Source organism: Tachypleus tridentatus, chromosome 12 (genome assembly GCF_004210375.1).
Source record: "Tachypleus tridentatus isolate NWPU-2018 chromosome 12, ASM421037v1, whole genome shotgun sequence".
NCBI lineage: Eukaryota > Metazoa > Arthropoda > Merostomata > Xiphosura > Limulidae > Tachypleus > Tachypleus tridentatus.
Window position 1 is genome coordinate 52,234,649 of NC_134836.1, and position 12,865 is coordinate 52,247,513.

Genomic DNA, 12,865 nt, shown 5'->3' on the forward strand with positions numbered 1-12,865 from the left:
CATATTAGGCTCACTGGTTACCATCAGTGCTAAGGCAGTTACTGTAAGTTCTCTAAATTGCTAATACAGTTGTATGGCAGTGTTTCCTATTAGCAGTTACTGCTAATTTGTTAAATTAATAACATTCATATTATAATGAAGTATGTATTAACAATTATTTATTCAGCTGTCAAACATTTACTGTATTTACAGTACAAATCTGTACTGTATTCTGTTTTGCTAATACAGTTTTTATGATTTTAACCAGCTACCTGTATTTTCTTAAAGTGTTATTCCATTATGAGAACAGTAAGACTAGGGAACACAAACATGAATTTTATTAAGGTAGGAGTCACCTTCAGTTAAGAGTTTCATTTTTCTTAACAGGGTGTTTGGCCTTCGGAATGGATTGACTTTGGATGTTACAGATCCAGTAAATTTAAACAAGTTTAAGAAAAGCTTTGATGGCTGGCTTTAAGATTTATTTTTTAATCTTTTTAATTTAGTTTACAGGATGGAACAGCTGGAATCGTCCAATAGATCCCATATTGTTTCTAAATGTTATCTTAAACTCTTCAGTGATACAAGTGCTTTTTTTCACTAAATTTTGACCAAATAAACACCAAGCAAAGCTCGAAAAACATTTTAAAAACTACATGATGAGTGGTATTATACCACTCAAGGTAGAACTACTATTACTTTCTATCCAATGAGTCTGTAAAAATCAAACAATTTTTACAACTCTTAGAAAAATTATTGTTCTAAAAACAAAGTTGTTGTTTTCCAATTTCTATTAAAAGTAAATGTTTTCCTTGCCAATTTAAATCATTTTCTCAGATAAGTCATAATCTACAAGATTTCTCAAGAATGTTTGAATTTCTATTTTTATCTTCAGACAGTATAAGAAAGTCCTGAGGTGGAAAAATGGATTTGATATTTAAAACCTGTTATGAAGTAGAGCAGTTGGTACCTGCTGGTATATTTAGCACCACACTTATCAAATAAGATGTTTTTTTATGGGTAATAAAAAATTGTAGGTTAAACATAGTTTTATTTATTATGATTAAACTTCACAATTCCACTATTTCAGTATCAACAGAGTGTTTTTACTCTAAAATTATATAACAAGTTAGACATATTCTAAAAAAATGAATGTGTTGCAGTGGCACATCTTAAGTATTAATTCAGTGTAATTACATCATAACTATATATACAGCCAAAAATATTGTTAACAACAAAGATACACAACTGATGAAACAATGCATTTCAATCATATACAAGTAAAACATAAGTATATTTAATTAATAATATACTCTTTAACAGTTTTAGTTTATCTCTAAGTAGTTAGTTTGCTTTAATATATATGTAGCACAGCATTGGAATTATTTGTATTATCATTATTTAAATTAGTAACACCAACAGCATCATTTACTCAAAGGACCACAACTGAAATTCTTACTATAAACTATAAGCAGTTTTGATTAAACTGAACAGATGTTTGGATATAAAATTATTCAAAATCTATACATAAAAACTGAAATAGTAACAAACAAATGAATAACCACAAAAAACATGTTTACTACACTGCTAGTGAGGAGAGACTGTCAAGCATTTGATAAACCTACATAGTTTTGCTCAGTCCAATGAGATTAAAATTTCAGTCATTTCTTTATTATAATACAATATAAATAATTCATCAGTTACACTTCCAGTGAGATGAAACTAATGACTTAATCCTGTGCTCTGATAGGTAAAACACATACGTAAGTAAGAAATCAGATCATTTGTACATCTTTAGTCTCTTACAGTCATCTTCCATCTCAAAACTCCATATGCTAGTATGCGAAAAAGAACAACAAAAATACAAAGAATTAAAACATCAATATACAAGTCTATTTTATTCATGTCCATGAACTTCAAGAAGTCTGAAGGATCAACAAATGGACAAAACACTTCCTTACACTCCAACTCTGGTCTTCCAAAGCTATATACTGATAACATCAAGCCTTCAAAAGCATACCTGATATAAGATACGTAAGACAGCCAGCGTAGATAATATGGGATAGTTTTGAAAGTAATGAAAAAACCACTGAAAAGTAAAAATGGAATGGAGAAGACAGGTGCTAAAAATACAGCAGTCTGAAAATAAAGACAAAAAGTTCCATTAGATGTACATACAATATTGCCAGATCTTTGAATAACTCTTCTACGTACAAATCAATCTTTCAAAGAACAATTTTCATTTTATTGTAGAAATAAGGCTGTTCACAGTTGGAACACTCAGCTACTTTAAGATTCAAAATATTAAAAAAAAAATCCTTATAAAACAATTAACACATGATAAAGTAATTATACTCTAACTGGGATTCCAGATTTTTGGTTTCAACTGATAAAACACCCTGATACAGGAAGAACAACAAAGCCGTGTTTTTCCAATAATAATCTCCCCACTTTTCAGTCACTATATTTGTAAGAATTCACCCTTTCCATACAGAATATCATTGTGAAGTAAAAGGAACACAATAAGTTGTATTTATAACTTCATATAAAAGTTACATTTGCTAAGCTTTAATATAAACGGAACTAGGTTTTAAACCTGTCATTACTACCATAAGAGAAATTAATGTGCAAAGAATATACAGTATATTGGTATAATCATTACAGTTCAAAAGAGAAAGCTCCACAAAACACACATTTTAAATTCAAGAAATAAAATTGATTTATATTAAAAAAAAGACAAAAAGCAAAAGCCCTTTCTAACAAAGACAATATTACACAAATACAGAATAGTATTTTAGTTAGAGTATTTTATTATTTTTTATGTTATTTCCTTAGCTCATTTGTATCTTAAGAGTTTGTTCTCGAGATACGTTACTTGTTCTTTCAACATAAATATCACTATATTCCGTCACAGAAATTTAAAAACTAATTTTACTAGAACAAAAAAATACAAACCTGAACATTACAAGCAGCTCCAATGACAAGTGCAAAGGCTTGTGATGCTAAGGAAGTAAGAACTGATATAACAAGAAAGTTGAGGAATCTCACTGCTTCTGCAGGTTGACTAGTCATCCAATATACTATGCTGCTGTACAGTACTGGAAACAGTATCTGTAAAAACGCAAAAGGTTCAACATCAACCAGATAAACACAAAAGGGAAAAAGAACAAATTAACTTGTATAAGATATGTGTCCTACAACATCACTAACTAGGCTACAATTTTGGGGTATTTCAGCTCTATTCAGTGTAAGGTCACTGATAGTGTTTTAAAGAATGGAGTTTTCTATGAATTTTATCCAAGAGAAACTTTTATATTAAATACTTTATACTTACACACATGTTATATTCTATAAAAAACAAAAAATAATCAGTGATGACATCAGACAAGGAAGCGATTGTTCATACATGTACACCATACACAGTATACAAAAATTTGTTCACCAGTTACAGCAGCAGTCATCAACCCTCTTGATACCAGGAGCCACGACACTGTCTTCCTAAACTACTGTGAACCATTAAGTTGTAAATACAATAATAAACCATTAAAATTTACACTTGAATAATCTGTCTATTTTTGCTTGCTTTGTGAAATCCCACAAACAAGTTCCAGTTTGTTGCTTAGTGGTTGAGAAATACTGATCTATATTAGGTACTCAATTGACATGGATATTTCCATGACCAGGTGACAACTAGTTAAGTTAAAAGTACTAATGTTATTGCAATTTAGTTGAAATATGCAATTTGCACGAGCAGGTAGAACCTAAAATCAGTCCTCTCTTACTTAATGTTTGTATTACAATACTTTTTCAATAGGAAGTTTTCATATTCTTAAATTACAGAAGCACGTGTATGACACACCAGATCTTAAACTCTTAAGAGAACGAACATCTGTAGTGTTGAAAAATACTGATAAATAAAAAAATATGATTCCAGCACAGGCACAAAAATCCAGGTATTCTATGGTTGTCTACCAGGTAATGAAGAAAAATTCAACAGTGTGTGACCAGAAGTAACTGAGAGGTAGATGTCCACTGCAGCTGAAGTGAGGACCTCCCTCAGTAACTGAGAGGTGGATGTCCACTGCAGCTGAAGTGAGAACCTCCCTCAGTAACTGAGAGGTAGATGTCCACTGCAGCTGAAGTGAGGACCTCCCTCAGTAACTGAGAGGTAGATGTCCACTGCAGCTGAAGTGAGGACCTCCCTCAGTAACTGAGAGGTAGATGTCCACTGCAGCTGAAGTGAGGACCTCCCTCAGTAACTGAGAGGTAGATGTCCATTGCAGCTGAAGTGAGGACCTCCCTCAGAACATTTAAACAAGATAATTCACATGGATTTTAAGTCAACAAAAGAAATACAAAAGGCATGCTCCTAAGTTTCTCCATACAACCGAATGGAAAAACCACTTATGGAAAAACATGAACAATATCTGGCACTTGACAAATGGAAGTGTGTCATCCCATGTCCATTTAAGTTATGTGTCAAAGTTGCTATTTATTTTGTTAAATTCATCTACCAAAAAACAAGCTTAGCAAATAAGTATTTTTGGATATTATAAACCCCTGCAGTGGTGTAAACGTTATTTTAACAGTCTTACACCAGTATTACACATCTAAAGTCATAATTCACGTATAAAATCATAACCATCAAACTACCAGTGATTCGAGGTTTTTGTAATACCCCAGAGTAAAAAAAAACAAAAACAATCAGTTATATTAAAAAAGTATAAGCAAATTCAAAAAGAATGATAAATCAGCACTTTACACTGACCTGCAATGGCATATCTGCTACCGTCTTGGCCAGATAATACATTTTTGTACTGTACCAACAATTGAGATGTTCCTTGATGAACACAGACATCTCAAGGGGAACTGAAATTGTGTATGTATGTACAAATTTTATTTTCCTGGAAGCACAAAATTCCAGCAATCTTTGCAGTTACAAAATACTACTTGTTATAGATGCAGTCTTGAAAACACTATAAATTTTATTTTTAAGTGTACTAGGAAATATACAAAAGTTTAGACTTTGGCCTCGTACTTGGAGAGGCCCAACAAGAATGTCATATACCGAAATAAAGGAATAATAGCTTGGATAATATAAAACTTTGAATTATACTGTATTTGATAATGCTACTTTCATTCAAATACACTGAGAGTAAACTGGTTTAATTATACTATGAATGTAACTCATTAACACTTTGTGACATGCACAGAAATATATTTAAGTGTAACAACTGTCAAAGAATTAATCAAGTCGTGAAAAGCATGTTAGCTTCTTAGTTGTAATTCAAGTTATTAAAGTAGTTAAACGTACATGTTAAGACTGTAGGCATCATTGCAGTGAACATCAGGAAGAGAATGGTGAAGAAGAGAAAAGCAGAATTATTCAACATTTTCCCAGCATCATTGCCAATTGAGAGGTAAAGAAGTCCAATCAGTACACCAACAATAACATGTGCTGCCAGGCGAAGCTGTGTCAACATCTAAACAAATACATAATGAATAATTAGAATTTCTGTGTGTGCATGTGGAGGAAATGCAAGTTTCTAAAACAAGACATTGGATGCATCCAATCAGTACACATAGTGTATTCAGTAAGAATGACATGTAACTTCAGAACACACAAGTTAGTCCTCTTTACAATAATTAAAACTGATGACATTTGATAATAAAGAAAGACAAAAATATTAGTATACTAGTTGTACTGTTTCAAGAGTAAGTAAAACTAAAATTAGTAGTAACAAATATTTTTATAGTTCATGCCATGCTGTGTTGTGGCTTAGAATCCATGATTCTTTTGTTTGTGATTCGTGGCGTACATATTTTACTGTATTTTACGACCTTAGCCTGTTTTATTTCTATGCTGTCCTTTTAATAACAATAGAACCAACTGAAATGTTAACTTGCCCTGTGTGACATCATTTGTGTCTACTGACTGACTAACAGACAACACAGTATTGTAAAATGGTTAAAACAGGTGACTTCATCCCTGCAGCCAACAGTTCCCTTTCAGGAAGATCAGCTTAAGGTTCAAATGTTAAAAGGCACACACACACACACACACACAAAAAACTTTTGAGTATTTTCAACCAAGTGTAAATTTCAGAAAGATAATGTTTTTGTGTTAATTACAGGAATACATGGATAAAGCATCCTGAAATTTTTTTTCATTCATAACTTTTTAGTTTCACAAAAGAAACAGACAAAAGATAAACATATAAAGTTAGTTATAACAAAACGGAAAAAAACAATTGTTTTGTATTGTAAAGAGGTCAAAGATTCTTCAGAATCATTTATTTGGAAATAATTTGAAATGAAGATTAGTACATAAAGCCTGACACTAAGAAAATGCCTGAATTTTTTCATTGTATGCAACAGAATAATTTGATCTTCACCATGTGAAAGTTTATATATTAAAAAAAATTAAAAGGAGAGATAAGAAAAACATTCGTAAAAATAAAATACATTCCAATGCCAGAAATATGTATAAGAAAATATTTATGTATACTGTATTTAACATGTGCAACTTTAAAAAGGTACAAACGACCTTAGCCTGTTTTATTTCTATGCTGTCCTTTTAATAACAAATGTCTTACTGGTTCCCTTATTATGGACAAAAATGTTCTTTTCAGGAGAATCCAGAACTGATTAAAATAGCTTGTTGGATAACCTCTTTCTCTTAAGGGCTGTGAAATATTGACCTACAGTAAGAGAGAGAAAAAAACACATTCAAGAAATGTATTTAGTACTTAAAAATTATAAGAGAAAATTCAGCATGAATAATGGATGTTAACAAAATGAAAATACACACAGATACACAAAACAATATACATAATAAAACTAAATATTTACACCAATAGACTAAGCAACTCATCTTCACCAGTAATGTTTCTTACATTTTTATTGAATATACATGTAAATGTGCAAATCAGGCCAGATGAAGATAAAATATGAGCAAAAAGATGTGAAAATTATTCCTTGCCTTTATTAATTAACAGATAGCTACATCAATTACCCATTAAATGTTATGAAAAATATGGAGAAGCAATCATAAATTTATCTGTATACTTAAAAGATTATTACTATTAGTCATAAAATATATTTCAACATTATGAGCCATGGAAGTGGCTCATAATAGGGATTGTCCCCCTTTTCTTTTTTTTTTAATTCCAGCCTACAACACAAAATGGCTGCAAGAATTACAATAAAACCTGGGTAATATTACAAAATGGATCTTCCCACATTCTATAGAGTACCAAGTTATTTCTATATTTTTCACAAGCTAAAAAAATAATTTAATTCTAGCGTGCATGACATTGTATTTAAGCTTCCTAAACGAGCACAAGGTATTTGTCTGAAAATTAACTTGAAGATATAGAGTCAAACAGGAATTACAAGCCAATAATAGATGAATATTAGATGACTGTAACAGGTAGATACCGTGGGGCTTTGTACACTATACAATCAGTGTCTTTAGGTAGTAAACCCCTATATTACATGGGAAGTGGAGAAAAAATGATCTATATATAAAGATTTTGTGGCACATCCATAAATTACTTAAAACATATGAAGATTTATTTAGTGATGTTTTAGATGCATATGTTTTATTTGAAAGGCTGCTTTTACTACTGGTAAAATTTTTACATGCTTAGGAGGAGTTGTGTATTAGTTTAGGGATATACATATATATATATAGGGATATATATGGGTATATATATATATATATATATATATATATATATATACACCCATTACTATGCATTATATATAGAGAATTTAGTTACACAGAAACTATAAGTGCTCACTATATTCTCTCCCAAATCATAATAGTTTCCAGTTGTAGCTCAAATTTTTAGATCTCAAACAGACGTAATCAAAGTCAATAGCTACAGTAAATCATCATGAACCTATCAGCTAGTCTCCCACAACAGATACCTTTAAGCTGGTTTTAAAGATAAGATCAAGCTCAGTTATAAGCATCAGATTGGCAATTACAGTGACTGCTAATCCAAAGTGTCAGCTTATATCCCACACTGCCTAACTGCAAATTTTATAGGTATTGCTGATACAGTAGCTATCATTAAAACTGATTAAGGAGTGAAAAAACATTGTTAAAGCAAGAAAAGGCATTTCTAGACAAAAGTTGGCCAGAAATTTGTTTTTATATTTCATTTAGAAAATAATTAGTTTATGATAAAGTATGCATAAGCAATAGCCCAGAGTTTAGGATCATCACAGTGAAAGTGTTGCAACCTATAATCCATCAGGAATGGAAGCTGAACTACAATCAACTTATAACTGTTAACACATTTTTGACCTTGTAGAGTGTCACTGTAAGATGTAATATGGCCAGCTGCATCAAAACAATAATTGGCCTTGCTAGTGGAGAAGCAGAAAGATGGAAATATAACAAGAAATATTAAAATGCTTATTTGTAAAGATGACATTTTCTTATAATTGCATTGAATATGTATATATATATGCATGCACCTATACAACTTGAAAAATCCATTTAGCTTTAAAATAACTATAAAGCCTGCACATGTATATATAAATGCTAGTAAATATGCATTGTATGTACATGCATAAAACTTAGTTACACAATCTAGTGCATGCACTATTCCAGTATCATGTGCATAGTGATTATACATACAGTACTATTATTAAAGATAACACTGTGGCAAGGACTTCAGAAGCAATAGCCATCCAATAGGTATAAAATTAATCTAAAGTTTGTCACTGTTTCTTGACAATACACCATACACCAACTACATATTTTATTAAACTAAACTGTTTCAAATAGAACAGTGTTGCTATCATACACATTTACGTACATACACGATGGATTCAAAATAAACAAACATGGCGACTGGAAATTATGAATTTAAAAATGAAGTACAGATCATTAAAAAAAATACAGAAATAACAGAACTATCTGAAGTCATAAGATAAATAATGAATTGGGAATTTAAAACCTGCAAACAGGGATAAACAAGTGTACAAGGCTGGAGATACATTAGTCACTCAAACTACAAATCTCTGTTTTGACTCCATGCTGTTAGCTGGAATCACATATGGTGAAGTCAAAATATGGATTTATAGCTTAAGTGAATAATGTCCATAGTATCTTCAGCCTTCTACACTTACCTTCTTCACTATCCCTACTTCAGGTCTTTAAATTACCATTTTATTAATTATCTTGTATCAAAAACTTCTTGCAAGTGGATTTTTACTCTAAACTAGTTATCTCATTGTTGAGTTGTTTTTATGATCTCTATTTTCCTTTTCAAGTTAACAATTTTCAACAATTTTTGTCATGAAACCTTCATGTTTTGCTGTTTAAAATAACAACCATAGTCTGAGTGAAACTGAGTACTGATTCAATTAAAGTTTTTAACTAACCTAATGAAAGTACCTGTGCACTGCACAGTGAAAGGTTTACAAAATTTGATTTTTTCATGAAATATGCCAGTGACAATACAAAGATTGAAAGTAAAAACAAAAAAATATTCATGTCCACTGGACATGATTATGCAAACATTATTTTATTTTCTATTTTAGTTTATTTTTAATTAAAAACTAATAACTAACACCTGACTTAACCTGTTCAGTGCCGTAGACGAGATAACTCATCCAAGCCGATCGGTAACACAGTGCCACGGACGAGTTAATTCGTTCTCAATAATACCTAACTTTAAAGATAGATGTCAGCACCATACATACATTTGACCTACTTACAAATTGTTTTACTTTGATTGTATTGTAGCAGCTGAAATACTTGGCAGTCAACAGGTTAAAAACATCTCACTTTCACCTCTTCCATAATCTAACTCGAGACAAAATATATGTTTGAAAAAATATTTGCACGAGTTCAGACAAATCACATCACATGGATTTTTACTTATTTCTCTAAGTTAATAAATATTTTGATAATCTGTCACACCTTGTCATTTAATAAGGTGTCACTCTGTGCTGATTCTTCTTCATTGGGTTTGGTGGCATGGTTGTTGACAAAGTAATTGTTAGCATCAGAAAAACCATTAGAATTCTGGATACACTGTTCCTTCTTAAACATACTAGAAGCTAATACAAGTTTGTCTATATGGTCACCATACTCCCTGGATGCAATCTCTGTAACTGAGAAACATCTCTTATTACATCAAGCTTAAATGAAACAAAAATGCTAATTTGTACACATTACCAACATAACTGAAATGCAGTAATTGTTACCAAATGTATAAGAGCTTCATTAATTTATAAAATGAAAACATGCCTAACAATCAACTTGTTTTTGACATTTAACAGTTTCATTGTGATAATAACAATAATGTTCCAGTTTTAAAAACTTACCAAAATCAGCAGGATTATGATATGTTGGGCATTCTAAACCTTGAGAAGACAGGAATGACAACAGACTGGGTACTGGACCTTGATATATGCATTGCCCTTCTGCAAGCATGTACAACTGAATTACAGAAAAACAAAACATATTTACCAATAGTTCAATATATATTTATATTATTAATCAGTTTAAAGTATATTTGTCACAACTATCTAAATCTTTTAATCAGCTTCATTCAATAGACTAGATTACAAATGTTTAACTTAATTACAGTGCACCTGATTAATTACTAGAAATACAATCAAAGAATTTAAGCCATAACTAAGCATACATAGCTCTAGACCTAACAGTTAGAAGTTTTCTTTTATTTAATGATAAATCTAATACTATTAGTTGATTTTCAGCACAAGTAGAATTGTGTTCTGTATAAGTTGTAGATAGCTACCTTCTGATTATCCGTAGGTCACGTACACAATAAGTGTAAATAAGAGAGTTCATGATGACAAGAAACCCACTTCAAGTAAAAACATCTCAGAAAAGGTGATATTAAAAACAAGTTTGCAATTGACCATTGCTGGACTATATTGGAGAAACAAGCAGAAAAATGGAAACCAGTTACAAAGAACACAAAAACACACCTTCACACATTTTAGAACACTGCAAATCAAATAAACACAACATAACTATGTAAAACACCTAGGTATTAAGTAGAGAAACAAATATAAAACAATGTAAAATCAAAGAAGCCCTACTTGTACAAGAACTAAAATCAAAATTAAACCAATATAAAGGAACACCTTTATATCTATACTAATTAACAACCTAACATCTAACTGCAACGCCCCCTACAATCCTGTACTCATTTGCACTCTTGCCCCTAAGACGTGCCCAGCAACAGTCAGTTGCAAACCTTCCATTTGTTAACCTGAAGATGACTTAAAAAACGTCAAAACATTGTACTCTGCTGTATTAGTAAAAGTGTTAAAACCCATACCAGCCATCCTGAGATACATAAATATAAGATTGTTTCCAAAAAAAAAAAAAGAAAGAAAGGTGAATGAGGTCACTGTTCAAGTATATGTTACAATATTTCAGCAAACAGAAAAGACAGGAGATTATTATTTCATACTCTACCTTGTCAATATCAATAATCTGACTTCCAAATTTGTAAGAAACTACAGACCTTGTAGTTGAAAATCATAAACATGTAATTTAATCCAATGCTGCATTCAATAAATCACTTTAAACATCAAAATCAATATTTAGGAGTTTTTTAATACTTAGTTTTAAATTAAGAAATCGACTAATGTATAATGCCAAGTTTTGAAATATAATTTACAATTTGATACCAAACAAATTCCTAAAATAATAGTTGAAAAAATTTTGAATGCATGTCAACAAACACTACGAAATGGCTTTTGACAAGTGACCTATGTTGATAGGGCGAGTTTTGGGGTTTTATTGAAATAAGCTTAGGAAGTGTAATTTCTTGCTTGGAAACAAGTATTTTAGTTGACAATCAAAATCAGAGATCACATATCACATAAAACATACAAAATAATCCTCCAATTCTTGTTACAGATATCCGAAATGTTTTTAGAAATCCTGTAACAATTTCATTCAAACAGCATCAGAGGTGCAAGTTAAATTTAGTTACCCATAACAGATTAAAAGGCAAAAACATTAGGATCAAAATGTTGAAAACAGCAAATTAGTTATTCCAAAAAATGCCTCTCTTGTAAGAAATATTTTTTTACATGCAGCATATTAGTAATACTATTCCAGAGTTATTTAAAGCTTTTGCAACAGTTGATTACAAATGAATCTGCTGTAATTATTAAATCAATCATAACATGGTGTACAAAAATGTCAAACAAGTTTAACATTTATGTCCATTGAAATTTGGAACAATTATCACCTTAAAACCTATCAAAAAACACTTGATGTTAAAAACTGAAGCAGTTTCAGAATGTTCTAACGACAAGAATATGCTTTAAGAATTATATAACGTATAGCATACAATTCTAATCACAATGTCAATACCACTGTGGTAGACTATTTCACATACTTTGAATAAAGGGTGTTCAGAAAGTCAGTGTGCACTTATTTATTAACAGACATGTTTCAATATAGAATACAGGAGGTACATATGAATGATAATTATAAACAATGTTGAAAGTGACCCCCATTGGCATCAATACAGACTTGGATCCTTCTTATTTTGTTTCTAAACACCACTATCAGTTATTGGCTTGAAATAGACTGAATGAATGCTGTTATCGCTGCTTTCAAAACTGCACAGTGACTTTCTGAACACCCTGTATAACACTTCATTCTATGTATACCTTCAATGTACTGCAAGCTTTCAGCATGGTTTTTTGGGCAATTATAAACAAAGCAATGTGACTTTTGTGCAAGATAGTTGAGAAGTTCAGTTTTATAAAATGCACTTAAGAGTTGTCATAAAATTAGTACTATTCTTTGATGTCTTTTCACAATCATACAGTTCCTTCAATATATTACTTAGAACCAAACAACAGTCCT

At 31.0% G+C, this 12,865-nt stretch overlaps 1 protein-coding gene across 4 annotated transcripts in view; it reads right to left on the reverse strand.

Annotated features, from left to right (window-relative positions):
• Positions 1-265: 265 nt before the first annotated feature.
• LOC143233328 (ATP-binding cassette subfamily G member 4-like) overlaps positions 266-12,865 on the reverse strand; it is a 46,254-nt gene continuing 33,654 nt past the window's right edge. For 3 of the 4 annotated variants that reach the window (XM_076469463.1, XM_076469462.1, XM_076469464.1), the window contains exons 7-13: positions 10,330-10,444; positions 9,923-10,116; positions 6,576-6,680; positions 5,294-5,462; positions 4,748-4,848; positions 2,935-3,090; positions 866-2,118 (exon numbers count right to left, since the gene is read on the reverse strand). In XM_076469463.1, coding sequence (XP_076325578.1) covers positions 1,774-2,118; positions 2,935-3,090; positions 4,748-4,848; positions 5,294-5,462; positions 6,576-6,680; positions 9,923-10,116; positions 10,330-10,444 — 1,185 coding nt within the window. In that variant the 3' untranslated portion in view covers positions 866-1,773. Of the gene's footprint in view, positions 2,119-2,934; positions 3,091-4,747; positions 4,849-5,293; positions 5,463-6,575; positions 6,681-9,922; positions 10,117-10,329; positions 10,445-12,865 lie in introns of all 4 variants that reach the window. The other variant, XM_076469461.1, reaches the window with a different exon arrangement.